The sequence below is a fragment of the Rutidosis leptorrhynchoides genome, chromosome 8 (genome assembly GCF_046630445.1).
Source record: "Rutidosis leptorrhynchoides isolate AG116_Rl617_1_P2 chromosome 8, CSIRO_AGI_Rlap_v1, whole genome shotgun sequence".
NCBI classification, from domain to species: domain Eukaryota; kingdom Viridiplantae; phylum Streptophyta; class Magnoliopsida; order Asterales; family Asteraceae; genus Rutidosis; species Rutidosis leptorrhynchoides.
The window spans coordinates 108,337,689-108,356,018 of record NC_092340.1 but is presented as its reverse complement, the minus strand read 5'-3'; the positions used below and the strand labels follow the sequence as shown (position 1 = coordinate 108,356,018).

Here is an 18,330-nt window from a genome sequence, read left to right as displayed (position 1 = left end):
AATACATGCAGGTTTTATAAATGATTTACAAAATAGACACAAGTACGTGAAACTACATTCTATGGTTGAATTATCGAAATCGAATATGCCCCTTTTTATTAAGTCTGGTAATCTAAGAATTAGGGAACAGACACCCTAATTGACGCGAATCCTAAAGATAGATCTATTGGGCCTAACAAACCCCATCCAAAGTACCGGATGCTTTAGTACTTCGAAATTTATATCATATCCGAAGGGTGTCCCGGAATGATGGGGATATTCTTATATATGCATCTTGTTATTGTCGGTTACCAGGTGTTCACCATATGAATGATTTTTATCTCTATGTATGGGATGTGTATTGAAATATGAAATCTTGTGGTCTATTATTATGATTTGATATATATAGGTTAAACCTATAACTCACCAACATTTTTGTTGACGTTTTAAGCATGTTTATTCTCAGGTGATTATTAAGAGCTTCCGCTGTCGCATACTTAAATAAGGACGAGATTTGGAGTCCATGCTTGTATGATATTGTGTAAAAACTGCATTCAAGAAACTTATTTTGTTGTAACATATTTGTATTGTAAACCATTATGTAATGGTCATGTGTAAACAGGATATTTTAGATTATCATTATTTGATAATCTACGTAAAGCTTTTTAAACCTTTATTGATGAAATAAAGGTTATGGTTGTTTTAAAATGAATGCAGTCTTTGAAAAACGTCTCATATAGAGGTCAAAACCTCGCAACGAAATCAATTAATATGGAACGTTTTTAATCAATAAGAACGGGACATTTCAGTTGGTATCCGAGCGTTGGTCTTAGAGAACCAGAATTTTGCATTAGTGTGTCTTATCGAGTTTGTTAGGATGCATTAGTGAGTCTGGACTTCGACCGTGTTTACTTGAAAAATGATTGCTTAACAAATTTTGTTGGAAACTATATATTTTTAACATGTGAATATTATGTGATATATTAATCTCTTAACGTGTTTGATATTATGTGATAGATGTCTACCTCTAGAACAAGTCCCATTGACTCACCTAATAATAATGAAGAGTCAAATGTAAATTGGAATGATTCGTGGACTGATTCACAAGTTCCCGAAGAGGAACCGGAAGAAGAGTCGGAACCGGAAGAAGAATCGGAACCGGAAGAAGAATCGGAACCGGATGAAGAAATAGAGCCGGCGGGGGAAATAATAAAACGGTTAAGTAAAAGAAAATCCTCAACCAACCGACCAAAGTTAATTATGGTCAATGGTGTTTCCGCCAAGGAAGCAAAATATTGGGAGGATTACCAATTCTCCGATGAATCGGATTCCGACGAGAATTCCGATGATGTTATAGAAATTACCCCAACTGAATTTAAAAAGGCAAAAGAAAATAATAAGGGAAAGGGCATAAAAATAGAGAAATCTAATTCCAACCCCGATGAACTTTATATGTATCGTCAACCCCCAAAGTCCTTAAGTTGTAACAAAGACCCGGGAACCTCTAAACCACCAGGTTTTTCTAAACCAATGTGGACAACGACGGCTCGTATTAGGGGAACATCATATATCCCTAGAAACTTGGCAAAACGAACCAAAACCGAAGAAGAAGAAACGAGCGAGTCGGAATAAGATAGTTGTATTCGTGTGGTGTAATATATGTAATATAGTGTTCTTATGCTTTATGATATATGTAAAAATTGCTTGTATTAATAAGTATTTTTTTTATGAATCTAACTCTTGTCTATTTTACAGTTTAAAAACACAAAATGGATAGACAACCCAATATTTTAAGAGACCTACCCGGAGACATGATTGATGAAATCTTGTCTAGAGTCGGCCAGAATTCTTCGGCACAACTATTTAAGGCGAGATCAGTTTGTAAGACATTCGAAGAACGTTCCAAGAATGTCTTGGTTTATAAGAGACTTTCGTTTGAAAGATGGGGGATATCACATTGGGAAACCCATAAGTTACGATGTGTTTACTTTGACGCATATATTGCGGGGAACCCAAATGCTATTTTACGCAACGGGTTAAGAAATTATTTTGACTCAATATATCCGAATATTGGACTTCGTGATTTAGAAAAAGCGGCTAACATGCAACATAAAGAAGCATGTTATGCTTACGGATTAGTAATGTTCGCTTCTCACCAAAGTGAGAACAAGAACATCGGGCTACAACTATTAAACAAAACGTTTCCACAAGTGACGGAGTCGGTAATTGGGGTAAGAAATGAGGTTTTTAGATTATTACGGGACTGTTGGACATTACGTAACCCTCGTCCCTTTGATGACGTTACAACACGCTGTCTTATCAACGGCCATAACGGTTATGTTGCACAAGACCAAGGATGGGAAGTAGTCCTAGTAAAACCAGAATGCATGACTTGTTTCTGGACGTATGAATTACGTGTCTTTATTGCCTTTGCCGAACGACTTGTGTACTAGCTAGAATTGTCTTCACAACTATCTTGTATCAAAGTTATTGTGTGCTATATTTCATGCTTTATGTAAAATAAGCGGTATTGTAAGTTTGTAAAATATTGTATAAAAGTTTGAACGCGAAATATTATTATAATCAGTTTTTCATATAGAATTGTAGTAGTTGAATTGTATATTAGCTACTAAGTATGAACTTAACGGGTAGGTACTACCCGAATTTAAACTTATAAAACGCTAATATGAAGAAAAAGCTTTTATAAATGAGTTCATATTATGCTACGAAATACTATTAACTACTCTTAATATTCTGTATGATTAACTTGTTTCATTTAACTATTTTGAAGGAAATGGCACCGACTACTCGACACACCGTGAATATGAATGAAGAGGAATTCCGTACTTTTCTAGCTTCAAACATAGCCGCAGTACAGGCTGCGCTACATACCAACAATAACCTTGGATCTAGCAATACAGGAAATCGTGTAGGATGCACCTACAAAGAATTCACTGCCTGCAAACCTTTGGAATTTGATGGAACCGAAGGACCGATCGGATTGAAAAGGTGGACCGAGAAGGTCGAATCGGTGTTTGCCATAAGTAAGTGTACTGAAGAGGACAAAGTGAAGTACGCTACGCATACCTTCACAGGTTCTGCGTTAACATGGTGGAATACCTATCTAGAGCAAGTGGGACAAGATGATGCGTACGCACTACCGTGGTCAGCATTCAAGCACTTGATGAACGAGAAGTACCGTCCCAGAACCGAGGTCAATAAGCTCAAGACAGAACTTAGAGGGTTACGAACCCAAGGATTTGATATTACCACGTACGAAAGACGATTCACAGAATTGTGCCTATTGTGTCCGGGAGCATTCGAAGATGAGGAAGAGAAGATCGACGCGTTTGTGAAAGGATTACCGGAAAGAATCCAAGAAGATATAAGTTCACACGAGCCCGCCTCCATACAACAGGCATGTAGAATGGCTCACAAACTAGTGAACCAGATTGAAGAAAGAATTAAAGAACAGACTGCTGAAGAGGCCAATGTGAAGCAAGTCAAAAGAAAGTGGGAGGAAAACGGTGATAAGAATCACCAATACAACAACAACAGCAATTACAACAATAATCGCAACAATTATCCCAACAATCGCAACATCAATCGCAACTACAACAAACGGCCCAACAACAACAACAACAACAACAGCAACTACAACAATCATCCCAACAACAATAATAACCGCAACAACAACAACAATCAGAAGCAGCTATGCCAAAGGTGTGAAAAGAATCACTCGGGGTTCTGCACCAAATTTTGCAACAAGTGTAAAAGAAATGGTCATAGCGCGGCGAAGTGTGAGGTCTACGGACCAGGGGTTAATAGAGCGAAAGGAACAAATGGTGTCGGAACGAGTAATGGCGGAGCAAGTAGTGTCGGAGCAAGTTATGCCAATGTAGTTTGTTATAAATGTGGAAAACCAGGCCACATTATTAGAAATTGCCCGAACCAGGAGAACACGAATGGACAAGGCCGTGGAAGAGTTTTCAATATTAATGCGGTAGAGGCACAGGAAGACCCGGAGCTTGTTACGGGTACGTTTCTTATTGACAATAAATCTGCTTACGTTTTATTTGATTCGGGTGCGGATAGAAGCTATATGAGTAGAGATTTTTGTGCTAAATTAAGTTGTCCATTGACGCCTTTGGATAGTAAATTTTTACTCGAATTAGCAAATGGTAAATTAATTTCAGCAGATAATATATGTCGGAATCGAGAAATTAAACTGGTTAGCGAAACATTTAAGATTGATTTGATACCAGTAGAGTTAGGGAGTTTTGATGTGATAATCGGTATGGACTGGTTGAAAGAAGTGAAAGCGGAGATCGTTTGTTACAAAAATGCAATTCGCATTATACGAGAAAAAGGAAAACCCTTAATGGTGTACGGAGAAAAGGGCAACACGAAGCTACATCTTATTAGTAATTTGAAGGCACAAAAACTAATAAGAAAAGGTTGCTATGCTGTTCTAGCACACGTCGAGAAAGTACAAACTGAAGAAAAGAGCATCAATGATGTTCCCATTGCAAAGGAATTTCCCGATGTATTTCCGAAAGAATTACCGGGATTACCCCCACATCGATCCGTTGAATTTCAAATAGATCTTGTACCAGGAGCTGCACCAATAGCTCGTGCTCCTTACAGACTCGCACCCAGCGAGATGAAAGAACTACAAAGCCAATTACAAGAACTTTTAGAGCGTGGTTTCATTCGACCAAGCACATCACCGTGGGGAGCTCCTGTTTTGTTTGTCAAGAAGAAAGATGGTACATTCAGGTTGTGTATCGACTACCGAGAGTTGAACAAACTTACCATCAAGAACCGCTACCCACTACCGAGAATCGACGACTTATTTGATCAACTACAAGGCTCGTCTGTTTATTCAAAGATTGACTTACGTTCCGGGTATCATCAAATGCGGGTGAAAGAAGATGATATTCCAAAGACTGCTTTCAGAACACGTTACGGTCATTACGAGTTTATGGTCATGCCGTTTGGTTTAACTAATGCACCAGCTGTGTTCATGGACCTTATGAACCGGGTGTGTGGACCATACCTTGACAAGTTTGTCATTGTTTTCATTGATGACATACTTATTTACTCAAAGAATGACCAAGAACACGGTGAACATTTGAGAAAGGTGTTAGAAGTATTGAGGAAGGAAGAATTGTACGCTAAGTTTTCAAAGTGTGCATTTTGGTTGGAAGAAGTTCAATTCCTCGGTCACATAGTGAACAAAGAAGGTATTAAGGTGGATCCGGCAAAGATAGAAACTGTTGAAAAATGGGAAACCCCGAAAACTCCGAAACACATACGCCAGTTTTTAGGACTAGCTGGTTACTACAGAAGGTTCATCCAAGACTTTTCCAGAATAGCAAAACCCTTGACTGCATTAACGCATAAAGGGAAGAAATTTGAATGGAATGATGAACAAGAGAAAGCGTTTCAGTTATTGAAGAAAAAGCTAACTACGGCACCTAAATTGTCATTGCCTGAAGGGAATGATGATTTTGTGATTTATTGTGATGCATCAAAGCAAGGTCTCGGTTGTGTATTAATGCAACGAACGAAGGTGATTGCTTATGCGTCTACACAATTGAAGATTCACGAACAAAATTATACGACGCATGATTTGGAATTAGGCGCGGTTGTTTTTGCATTAAAGACTTGGAGGCACTACTTATATGGGGTCAAAAGTATTATATATACCGACCACAAAAGTCTTCAACACATATTTAATCAGAAACAACTAAATATGAGGCAGCGTAGGTGGATTGAATTATTGAATGATTACGACTTTGAGATTCGTTACCACCCGGGGAAGGCAAATGTGGTAGCCGATGCCTTGAGCAGGAAGGACAGAGAACCCATTCGAGTAAAATCTATGAATATAATGATTCATAATAACATTACTACTCAAATAAAGGAGGTGCAACAAGGAGTTTTAAAAGAGGGAAATTTAAAGGATGAAATACCCAAAGGATCGGAGAAGCATCTTAATATTCGGGAAGACGGAACCCGGTATAGGGCTGAAAGGATTTGGGTACCAAAATTTGGAGATATGAGAGAAATGGTACTTAGAGAAGCTCATAAAACCAGATACTCAATACATCCTGGAACGGGGAAGATGTACAAGGATCTCAAGAAACATTTTTGGTGGCCGGGTATGAAAGCCGATGTTGCTAAATACGTAGGAGAATGTTTGACGTGTTCTAAGGCCAAAGCTGAGCATCAGAAACCATCAGGTCTACTTCAACAACCCGAAATCCCAAAATGGAAATGGGAAAACATTACCATGGATTTCATCACTAAATTGCCAAGGACTGCAAGTGGTTTTGATACTATTTGGGTAATAGTTGATCGTCTCACCAAATCAGCACACTTCCTGCCAATAAGAGAAGATGACAAGATGGAGAAGTTAGCACGACTGTATTTGAAGGAAGTCGTCTCCAGACATGGAATACCAATCTCTATTATCTCTGATAGGGATGGCAGATTTATTTCAAGATTCTGGCAGACATTACAGCAAGCATTAGGAACTCGTCTAGATATGAGTACTGCCTATCATCCACAAACTGATGGGCAGAGCGAAAGGACGATACAAACGCTTGAAGACATGCTACGAGCATGTGTTATTGATTTCGGAAACAGTTGGGATCGACATCTACCGTTAGCAGAATTTTCCTACAACAACAGCTACCATTCAAGCATTGAGATGGCGCCGTTTGAAGCACTTTATGGTAGAAAGTGCAGGTCTCCGATTTGTTGGAGTGAAGTGGGGGATAGACAGATTACGGGTCCGGAGATTATACAAGAAACTACCGAGAAGATCATCCAAATTCAACAACGGTTGAAAACCGCCCAAAGTCGACAAAAGAGCTACGCTGACATTAAAAGAAAAGATATAGAATTTGAAATTGGAGAGATGGTCATGCTTAAAGTTGCACCTTGGAAAGGCGTTGTTCGATTTGGTAAACGAGGGAAATTAAATCCAAGGTATATTGGACCATTCAAGATTATTGATCGTGTCAGACCAGTAGCTTACCGACTAGAGTTACCTCAACAACTCGCGGCTGTACATAACACTTTCCACGTCTCGAATTTAAAGAAATGTTTTGCTAAAGAAGATCTCACTATTCCGTTAGATGAAATCCAAATCAACGAAAAACTTCAATTCATCGAAGAACCCGTCGAAATAATGGATCGTGAGGTTAAAAGACTTAAGCAAAACAAGATACCAATTGTTAAGGTTCGATGGAATGCTCGTAGAGGACCCGAGTTCACCTGGGAGCGTGAAGATCAGATGAAGAAGAAATACCCGCATCTATTTCCAGAAGATTCGTCAACACCTTCAACAGCTTAAAATTTCGGGACGAAATTTATTTAACGGGTAGGTACTGTAGTGACCCGAACTTTTCCATGTTTATATATATTAATTGAGATTGATATTTACATGATTAAATGTTTCCAACATGTTAAGCAATCAAATTTGTTAAGACTTGATTAATTGAAATATGTTTCATATAGACAATTGACCACCCAAGTTGACCGGTGATTCACGAACGTTAAAACTTGTAAAAACTATATGATGACATATATATGGTTATATATATAGTTAACATTATATTATGATAATTAAACATATCATTAAGTATATTAACAATGAACTACATATGTAAAAACAAGACTACTAACTTAATGATTTTGAAACGAGACATATATGTAACGATTATCGTTGTAACGACATTTAATGTATATATATCATATTAAGAGATATTCGTACATCATAATATCATGATAATATAATAATTTAAAATCTCTTTTGATATTATAAACATTGGGTTAACAACATTTAACAAGATCGTTAACCTAAAGGTTTCAAAACAACATTTACATGTAACGACTAACGATGACTTAACGACTCAGTTAAAATGTATATACATGTAGTGTTTTAATATGTATTTATACACTTTTGAAAGACTTCAATACACTTATCAAAATACTTCTACTTAACAAAAATGCTTACAATTACATCCTCGTTCAGTTTCATCAACAATTCTACTCGTATGCACCCGTATTCGTACTCGTACAATACACAGCTTTTAGATGTATGTACTATTGGTATATACACTCCAATGATCAGATCTTAGCAGCCCATGTGAGTCACCTAACACATGTTGGAACCATCATTTGGCAACTAGCATGAAATATCTCATAAAATTACAAAAATATGAGTAATCATTCATGACTTATTTACATGAAAACAAAATTACATATCCTTTATATCTAATCCATACACCAACGACCAAAAACACCTACAAACACTTTCATTCTTCAATTTTATTCATCTAATTGATCTCTCTCAAGTTCTATCTTCAAGTTCTAAGTGTTCTTCATAAATTCCAAAAGTTCTAGTTTCATAAAATCAAGAATACTTTCAAGTTTGCTAGCTCACTTCCAATCTTGTAAGGTGATCATCCAACCTCAAGAAATCTTTGTTTCTTACAGTAGGTTATCATTCTAATACAAGGTAATAATCATATTCAAACTTTGGTTCAATTTCTATAACTATAACAATCTTATTTCAAGTGATGATCTTACTTGAACTTGTTTTCGTGTCATGATTCTGCTTCAAGAACTTCGAGCCATCCAAGGATCCATTGAAGCTAGATCCATTTTTCACTTTTCCAGTAGGTTTATCCAAGGAACTTAAGGTAGTAATGATGTTCATAACATCATTCAATTCATATATATAAAACTATCTTATTCGAAGGTTTAAACACGTAATCACTAGAACATAGTTTAGTTAATTCTAAACTTGTTCGCAAACAAAAGTTAATCCTTCTAACTTGACTTTTAAAATTAACTAAACACATGTTCTATATCTATATGATATGCTAACTTAATGATTTAAAACCTGGAAACACGAAAAACACCGTAAAACCGGATTTACGCCGTCATAGCAACACCGCGGGCTGTTTTGGGTTAGTTAATTAAAAACTATGATAAACTTTGATTTAAAAGTTGTTATTCTGAGAAAATGATTTTTATTATGAACATGAAACTATATCCAAAAATTATGGTTAAACTCAAAGTGGAAGTATGTTTTCTAAAATGGTCATCTAGACGTCGTTCTTTCGACTGAAATGACTACCTTTACAAAAACGACTTGTAACTTATTTTTCCGACTATAAACCTATACTTTTTCTGTTTAGATTCATAAAATAGAGTTCAATATGAAACCATAGCAATTTGATTCACTCAAAACGGATTTAAAATGAAGAAGTTATGGGTAAAACAAGATTGGATAATTTTTCTCATTTTAGCTACGTGAAAATTGGTAACAAATCTATTCCAACCATAACTTAATCAACTTGTATTGTATATTATGTAATATTGAGATACCATAGACACGTATACGATGTTTCGACCTATCATGTCGACACATCTATATATATTTCGGAACAACCATAGACACTCTATATGTGAATGTTGGAGTTAGCTATACAGGGTTGAGGTTGATTCCAAAATATATATAGTTTGAGTTGTGATCAATACTGAGATACGTATACACTGGGTCGTGGATTGATTCAAGATAATATTTATCGATTTATTTCTGTATATCTAACTGTGGACAACTAGTTGTAGGTTACTAACGAGGACAGCTGACTTAATAAACTTAAAACATCAAAATATATTAAAAGTGTTATAAATGTATTTTGAACATACTTTGATATATATGTATATATTGTTATAGGTTCGTGAATCAACCAGTGGCCAAGTCTTACTTCCCGACGAAGTAAAAATCTGTGAATGTGAGTTATAGTCCCACTTTTAAAATCTAATATTTTTGGGATGAGAATACATGCAGGTTTTATAAATGATTTACAAAATAGACACAAGTACGTGAAACTACATTCTATGGTTGAATTATCGAAATCGAATATGCCCCTTTTTATTAAGTCTGGTAATCTAAGAATTAGGGAACAGACACCCTAATTGACGCGAATCCTAAAGATAGATCTATTGGGCCTAACAAACCCCATCCAAAGTACCGGATGCTTTAGTACTTCGAAATTTATATCATATCCGAAGGGTGTCCCGGAATGATGGGGATATTCTTATATATGCATCTTGTTATTGTCTGTTACCAGGTGTTCACCATATGAATGATTTTTATCTCTATGTATGGGATGTGTATTGAAATATGAAATCTTGTGGTCTATTATTATGATTTGATATATATAGGTTAAACCTATAACTCACCAACATTTTTGTTGACGTTTTAAGCATGTTTATTCTCAGGTGATTATTAAGAGCTTCCGCTGTCGCATACTTAAATAAGGACGAGATTTGGAGTCCATGCTTGTATGATATTGTGTAAAAACTGCATTCAAGAAACTTATTTTGTTGTAACATATTTGTATTGTAAACCATTATGTAATGGTCATGTGTAAACAGGATATTTTAGATTATCATTATTTGATAATCTACGTAAAGCTTTTTAAACCTTTATTGATGAAATAAAGGTTATGGTTGTTTTAAAATGAATGCAGTCTTTGAAAAACGTCTCATATAGAGGTCAAAACCTCGCAACGAAATCAATTAATATGGAACGTTTTTAATCAATAAGAACGGGACATTTCATCACAAGAGCCCTGTTCATCATCTCGGCTAAAGTCTTATACGCACCCTTATCAATAAACTCACTTATTTCGGGGTTTAACTTCTCATGATAGTGATCCATCATTAACTTAGGACTTGAAACAAAATCCGAGCAGAAACTAGACTTTTCATTAAACTCGGCATTAAACTCGGTCACTGATTTACTCCCATGCTCGATATTCATGAATTCGGACTTTAACCTACTAACTTCGGCGGGTGGAGCAAATTGATCCATAAACATATCACGAAACTTTTCCCATGGAAAACTTGTTGCCACATCCCGCCCATGTGACTTAACTATGAAATTCCACCATTCGTAACCACTTCCCTTCATTTGATGTGCCGCGTAAATTACCTTTAAGTGCTCAGGACATTCACACAACATAAACGTTTCCTCTATCTCATCAATCCACCTTTGACTAACAATTGGATCAACCCTACCATGAAATTTCAGTGGGTGACAATTTGAAAAATTCTTATACTCGAAATGCTCATCTTTATTTTTAGGGGTTCAACTTCCTCTTGTCTTACCACACTTCCCGCTTCCCCTCTTAACATAGGATTATTGGTCGTAAGAGTCTTTAACTTTTCATCTAGTTGATCATTAATCAATGTCTTTATCTTCTTTAGAAGGGTTGGGGTGTATCGCACCAAAGCTTGCCCTATTTGCCCCGAAATATCATTTGCCATTGTAACTTCATCAGATTCAGATTGTGAGCCTTCAACAGACTCCATTGACGGGGTGTGGACGTACTCATCGTCCTCATCATTACCTCTATTGGGAGATACAATGGCCATTCTGAAACAATACATCCAGCTCATTAGTTCAAATACAAGTCTCAACAAATTAACATATCATAAGAGACCGAGAGAATTCCCTACTTATTTCACCATGACTATAGTGGATGTTCATGCGTACTAAAATGATGTAATGACAATGGCCGGTCGTCATTACATCATCGCATTACGCACTTAATCATTTATGACTCATGGTTAATAAGCATTAATCTCTTCGTCCAAATCATCCACAATCTTAATACTACACTATAGGTCTCGTCAATAAGCCCTTTCCTATGGAGCATGGCATAATCATTCAATTTTAACTATTATGCAAGTCCTAAATCGCTTATCTTTTATCAACGATGGTTTAAGCCTAGATAATCCCTATAGTGGATTATCCAAGTCCCTTAAACCATAGCTCTGATACCAACTTTTAGCGCCTTTAAACGATAATTTTTTTTTTTAGATCCCAATATGGGATCAGGTTCTGACATGGTAGTTTTCAACCAAATTAATACTTGTGACCCGTTTGACTATCAACGCATAACAACTCCGTTCCAACCTGTTTTAACAACATAACACATAAACAAACTTAATTTTAGCAGTTTCTTACATCGTCAAACATTACAAAAATCTTTTAATCATGATGCAACGTGTTTACACATCTTAAATATAACAATTGTTCCCAAAACTTAAAAGAAACATAATTTTCAAATACAAAAGACTTGGCGTTGATAAGCGGTATCATTAGAGCTAGATTCAAAATAGGGACTTGCACTACCACTTACTAAAACCCAAAGCTCCGTTATCCTCACATAGGCTCCTTACCTTCACGGTGTCCTTTCGTTCCTATAAAACATAAAACAACATGGGGGTAAGCTTTTACGCTTAGTGAGTTATAGGTGAATAATATAACATATGACATTGGGCACAATCATTTCATCACTTAGTCTTTCCAACCCAAATGGTTGCTTTCTTACTTTCGGATCCGACTCCTTTCCTTACCATAGACATAACTTACTAAGACCAATCCTAGTAATTATGTCTAAGCTAACATAACCATAGGCATACACATATGCCTAAGCTACCTTAATCACATTGCATACATACATACATAGACACCCAAGGTGTCTAAGCTAAGTCATACCATAGACAATATCATTAAGCAAGCTTAGTTACCTTGCCTAAGCTAATCATCAACCATATATACAATTATTAGGCTCGCCTAATAATTCTATCTAAGCTATCCACTTAGTGTACTTAGTCGTTGTCCTCTTGCACGGATGCAATCCGGAAATACTAAGTCACCCTTGACCCGCCCAATTTACCCCCTATAAACTCACCTTGATTAAACGAGGTTTCTTGATCACTTGAAGCTCCTTTGCCTTGATTAGCACCTATACATGAGCTAATCTCATCAATAACATAACTCAACGAAATCACAACTTTCAAAAGCTTTCAACACTTTCATACACTTACACATTGACTTAATCCCCTATTTACTCCAACATTCATATGAACACTTACATACATAACATGTTTAACTTATTTTTTCACTTTCTATTATAACAGCATTACCATACAAACATTATTTCCTTAATTACACAATTTTTCTAGTTCATCTCTTTCAAACATTACTTGCAATTCTTTCAAGCATTTCATCAAACATCAAAAGTGCATAAATCCATTTCAAATACTAGCAACCTTAAAATCATCATACATCCAAATATCATTACTTACAACAATATCAACAATTTATACATAAACTTTCTTCTTTACAAATTAACTAAATCTCATATATATTTTCATTGAGGCATTTCATCAAACACCTAGTGTGCATAACTTGATTCTAAGCTAAAAACATCACCAAATTCACCATATTCATACCATACACTCAAAATGTAAGTTCATACATGAACTTACTTCCAATATCAATCACAAATTCATTTTCAATCATACAAGTGTGCACATTTTCAACATACAACAACTTTTAAGCTTGAGATTCATCTAAAACATCCAATTTTTGAATTACTTAGACATAGAAGTTCATACCTTGTCTCTAAGGATTTAAGAACCCTAATTATGCACAAAAGGAGAAGAAATTGAAGAATTGCAACTTGCTATGATGATTAGAGCACACTAGATTACACAAATTTCCAATTGCATGTACAAAATCCTTCCAATTGAAGGTTTCTCCTTCTCTTCTTGTTTGGGTCGCCACTCTAGCACACACACACACACTTCTGTAATTTTTTTGCAACTGATAATGATTTTCCAGCATTTTACTCTTTTAATTAATAAAATTTGCCTCATTTGCACTTTCTACCCTCTCCACCAAAACTATATTATGGGAGGTCCTTAAATCTAACTTTACATCACTAGTCCCTTCCAACTTAACTAACAAACTTTAAATATTATCCATTTATTTTACACAAAATCATACCAACAATATAAATATCCATAATAAATTACATAAAATAATACCTTAAATAATTGGGATGTTACAATGGCATCTTGAGGGTGACGAGAACACCTCCTTTTTTCATAACTATGTCAAACGAAGAAACGCTAAGTGCAATATTCGTGGTATTTCAATTGGTGGGGAATGGGTGAAGGATCCAATTAAGATTAAAGAAGAAGTTCATAGATATTTCTCTACTACCTTCAAGCAAGTGTCTAGTACCAATAAATGCTTCATAAACATTCAACCTTCTGAGTTAGACAACAGATTCTTATCTCTTGATGATTGTGCAATGCTTGAAGATCGGTTCACTGAAAAAGAGGTTTATGACGCAATCCTCAATTACGGAGGATCAAAGGCACCCGGGCCCGATGGGTTTAATATTAAGTTCTACAAAAAATTCTTTTGGCTCATCAAAGAGGATCTCTTAAAGGCGATGGAACGGTTTTGGTCAAATTCTGAATTTTCACGAGGGTGTAATTCTTCCTTTACCACTCTGATCCCAAAAAATTCCAACCCGTTGGGATTGAATGTGTAACGACCCGGCTTTTTCGACTTGTCTTTGTACTTTAAGCTTTCACGAAACTGCGTATTTGTGCGTACTGAGCTATAATATACTCTGGGAACTCCCTACATGTTGATTACTTTCATTTAAATGTTAAAACGTGTCATTAAGTATGTAGGATACTTAACTTGATCCCCGGAAGCCTTTATGACCGTTAGTGTCACTTAACATTTAAAACGAGCTTTGTACTGTGTACACGTTTAACTTTGGTCATAACCGGAATATTATGACTGCGAAATACTAATTGTTATTTTATAATAACAATTACTTGGATTTTTGGATGCTTAATTACACTTAGTAATTTACTAGAGCACACTAGTTAGTCTTGTTGGACTTTCTACCTTGTTGGACTTAAGCCCACCCTACACTAGTTAGTGGACTATTTAATTAGCTCAATTATTAATAACTAGTAACCCAATAATAAGTAAGACAAATGCCCATTTATTAGAGGGAACATACTAGCATTTTTGTTGTCACACCCCTGATAATGCTAAAAATGAACACATATTTCATAGCATTATCCCTCAAGAAAGACAAGCTTTTAGTTACAATTGTTCTATTTACAAGTGATATTCGTTTAAATATTAAAAGATGAAGACAAAAAACAGATTCGACGATTTGAAGACGCAAATGACCAAAATGCTAAAAAGTACAAAGTACAATTCAAGTGGTTCAAATTATTAATGAGAAAAGTCTATAAATTACAAGAGTATGAGCCGCGAAACGCAAAGTACAAGATATTAAATCGTACGAAAGGACGTTCGAAAATCCGGAACCGGGACATAAACCGAGAAGAAACACGCAAGTCAACGGAGTACAATAATATAATATAATATATATATAATTATATAAAATTATATATATTATATTATATATTATTATAAATACGAGCAACCCACTTTTTTGTGCTTTGTGACCAGTGAACGACGGCCATGCGATCGCATGGCCTGGGTGCCTTAAACCCTTGCGGTCGCATGGCTTACTGTAGCATGCCAAGTCCTATAAAAGGTAGTTTGCTCGACTGATTATACACACCAATATATATCATACTTCAATCTCACTCTCTCAATATATATATATTTATAATTTTAATTTTAATTTTAATTTTAAGTTAATAATAATAATAAGGTTATAGTGGCGAATGTTTTAAGTTTGTAAGTCAAAACTCTGTCCGTGTAACACTACGCGATTAATACTCATTGTAAGTTATGTTCAACCTTTTTAAATTAATGTCTCGTAGCTAAGTTATTATTATGCTTATTTAAGCCGAAGTAATCGTGATGTTGGATTAAATATTAAGACGGGGTAATTGGGCTTTGTACCATAATTAGGGTTTAGACAAAAGATCGACACTTGTGGAAATTAGACTATGGGCTATTAATGGGCTTTATATTAACTAAACGATACCTCGTTAATTTAATATAAAGGTTACAAATTGACGTATCTATAAATAACCACATACGCTTAATCGGGTACGGTGGGCGGGATATTTATAAATACAAATTATTGTTCATTTGACCAGACACGAGGATGGATTAATAGTTAATGGACTCATTAAAACAGGGGTGGATTACATTTAAGGGTAATTGGTGTAATTGTTAACAAAGTAGTAAAACCTTATATTACACGCAGTCGATAACCTGGTGTATTCATTAAACAAAGTATTAAGACCTTGTTACAGTTCGAATCCCCAATTAGTTGGAATATTTGACTTCGGATATAAGGTTAATTTGACGAAGATCCTCGCACTTTATAATTATGACCGATGGACTATTATGGAGAAAACCGTATGGACATATTGAATAATTCAGGACAAAGGATAATTAACCCATGGTAATAAATTAAAATCAACACGTCAAACATCATGATTACGAAAGTTTAAATAAGCATAATTCCTTTATTTTATATCTCATCGTACTTTTAATTATCGCAATTTTATTTATCGTCATTTTATTTATCGCACTTTTAATTATCGCAATTTTATTATCGTCATATACTTTACGCTTTAAATTAAGTTATATTTATATTTAATATGTTACATTAGGTTTTAATTGTAACTTAAGTTTTAAAATCGACAAACCGGTCACTAAACGGTAAAAACCCCTTTTTATAATAATAATAATACTACTTATATATATATATATATATATATATATATATATATATATATATATATATATATATATATATATATATATATATATATATATATATATATATATATATATATATATATATACAAATATAGTTTAAAAATATAGCGTTAAACTTTGCTAGCTCCCTGCGGAATGAACCGGACTTACTAAAAACTACACTACTTTACGATTAGGTACACTGCCTATAGTGTTGTAGCAAGGTTTAGGTATATCCACTCTATAAATAAATAAATAACTTGTGTAAAATTGTATCGTATTTAATAGTATTTCGCAATAAAAATATAACTATTTCGTATACACCTCACATAACATCAAGTATTTTTGGCGCCGCTGCCGGGGAACGCTGAAGCGAAACGCTATTTTTCTAAATAAAAAATATATATTTAATTTTAATCTATTTTTGTAAAAATATAGTAAGTTTTAAATATTAAAAACAAAAATATAAAAACAAGAAAAAGAAAAATACATATCTATATTTTTAAGTTTAGTTAAAATTAAAAAGTTTATATTTTTGTTTATTATTAAAAGTTATAAAAAAACTAATAAGTAATTTTTTTTATTATTCAAATTATTTTATTTATATAAATTAAAAATCATAAAAAAATATAAAAACTGAACCTGCATGTTTTTGAACCTGCATAACCAGCTGAACCTACATGGCCATGCGATCGCATGACCCTGTAGGCTAATTCTCATGCGGTCGCATGAGTGAAGCTGACATGCTAAAAACCTCAGACGTAATTATTACAGTTTAGGGTTAATTTTATTAATAATTATCTAATTTTTAGGTTAAGTTTAATTATGATTATTCGATTAGGGTTTTGTATTATTAATTATTATTATTAATTAACCCTAATTAGGTTTTAATTAATTAATTAGTTTTTAATATTAGTTTTAGTTTTATTATTTAATTTGTAATATTAAGTTTTATTTAGCTTTATTAATTTATAAATTAGTACCTTTTATAAAATAATAATATAAAAATAATATATTTATAAAAAATTGTATTTTTATAACTTTAGATTTATTTTTATATTTTCGTATCTTTTTAAGCGTTTATTCGTAAATTGTATATTTATCGTTCGTAATTAGTGTAAACTTAGTTCTTGCCGTAGTTATTTTATATTTCTAGATTTCTAGGCTTTGCCGTAAAATCTCTTAAGTACTTTTTCTTTAGACTAAGATTTAGGTGTTTTAGAATTATACGACGTCGCTTATCGCTTTAGTATTTAATAGATTTTAGTGCCTAATTAAGTTATTGTCGTTTTGGATATAGAATTCCTTTAAGTTTTAATTCCTTTAGACGCAACTTTTAATATTTAGTTTTTAGACTTTTAAGTTTCGACGCTGCATTTTATTATTTTTCGACGCTTATTTTTCGACCTTTTATTTTTCGACATTTTTCGACGCACTCTTTTTCTTTCTTATTTCTCGAAGCTCTAGTTCTTTAGAACATAGAATTTTCTTTATTTTCTTTAAAACTTCGACGAAAAATTATTTTAAGCGGTTAAATTGATAGACATTCAAAATTTTCTGGTTCGTAGTAATAGTTGGATTTGTTAGTGGCAAGTTATGGGCTTCCAATTTAAAGGGTCCTGGCTACCTGCTGCATCTATTGGCTATTCGAAATGTGGGCAAAATCAGAAAAGTCTATTAATTTTATAACTTTAATAATTTTTATTTTTATAACTAATAGGATATTCAGTGAATGCATCGAGCAA

At 34.2% G+C, this 18,330-nt stretch overlaps 1 protein-coding gene across 1 annotated transcript; it reads left to right on the top strand.

The window, feature by feature from the left end:
- Positions 1-13,925: 13,925 nt before the first annotated feature.
- On the top strand, positions 13,926-14,426 carry LOC139863722 (uncharacterized). Its single transcript, XM_071852329.1, has one exon. The coding sequence runs from the start codon at positions 13,926-13,928 to the stop codon at positions 14,424-14,426; it is 501 nt and encodes a 166-aa protein (XP_071708430.1).
- Positions 14,427-18,330: the final 3,904 nt, after the last annotated feature.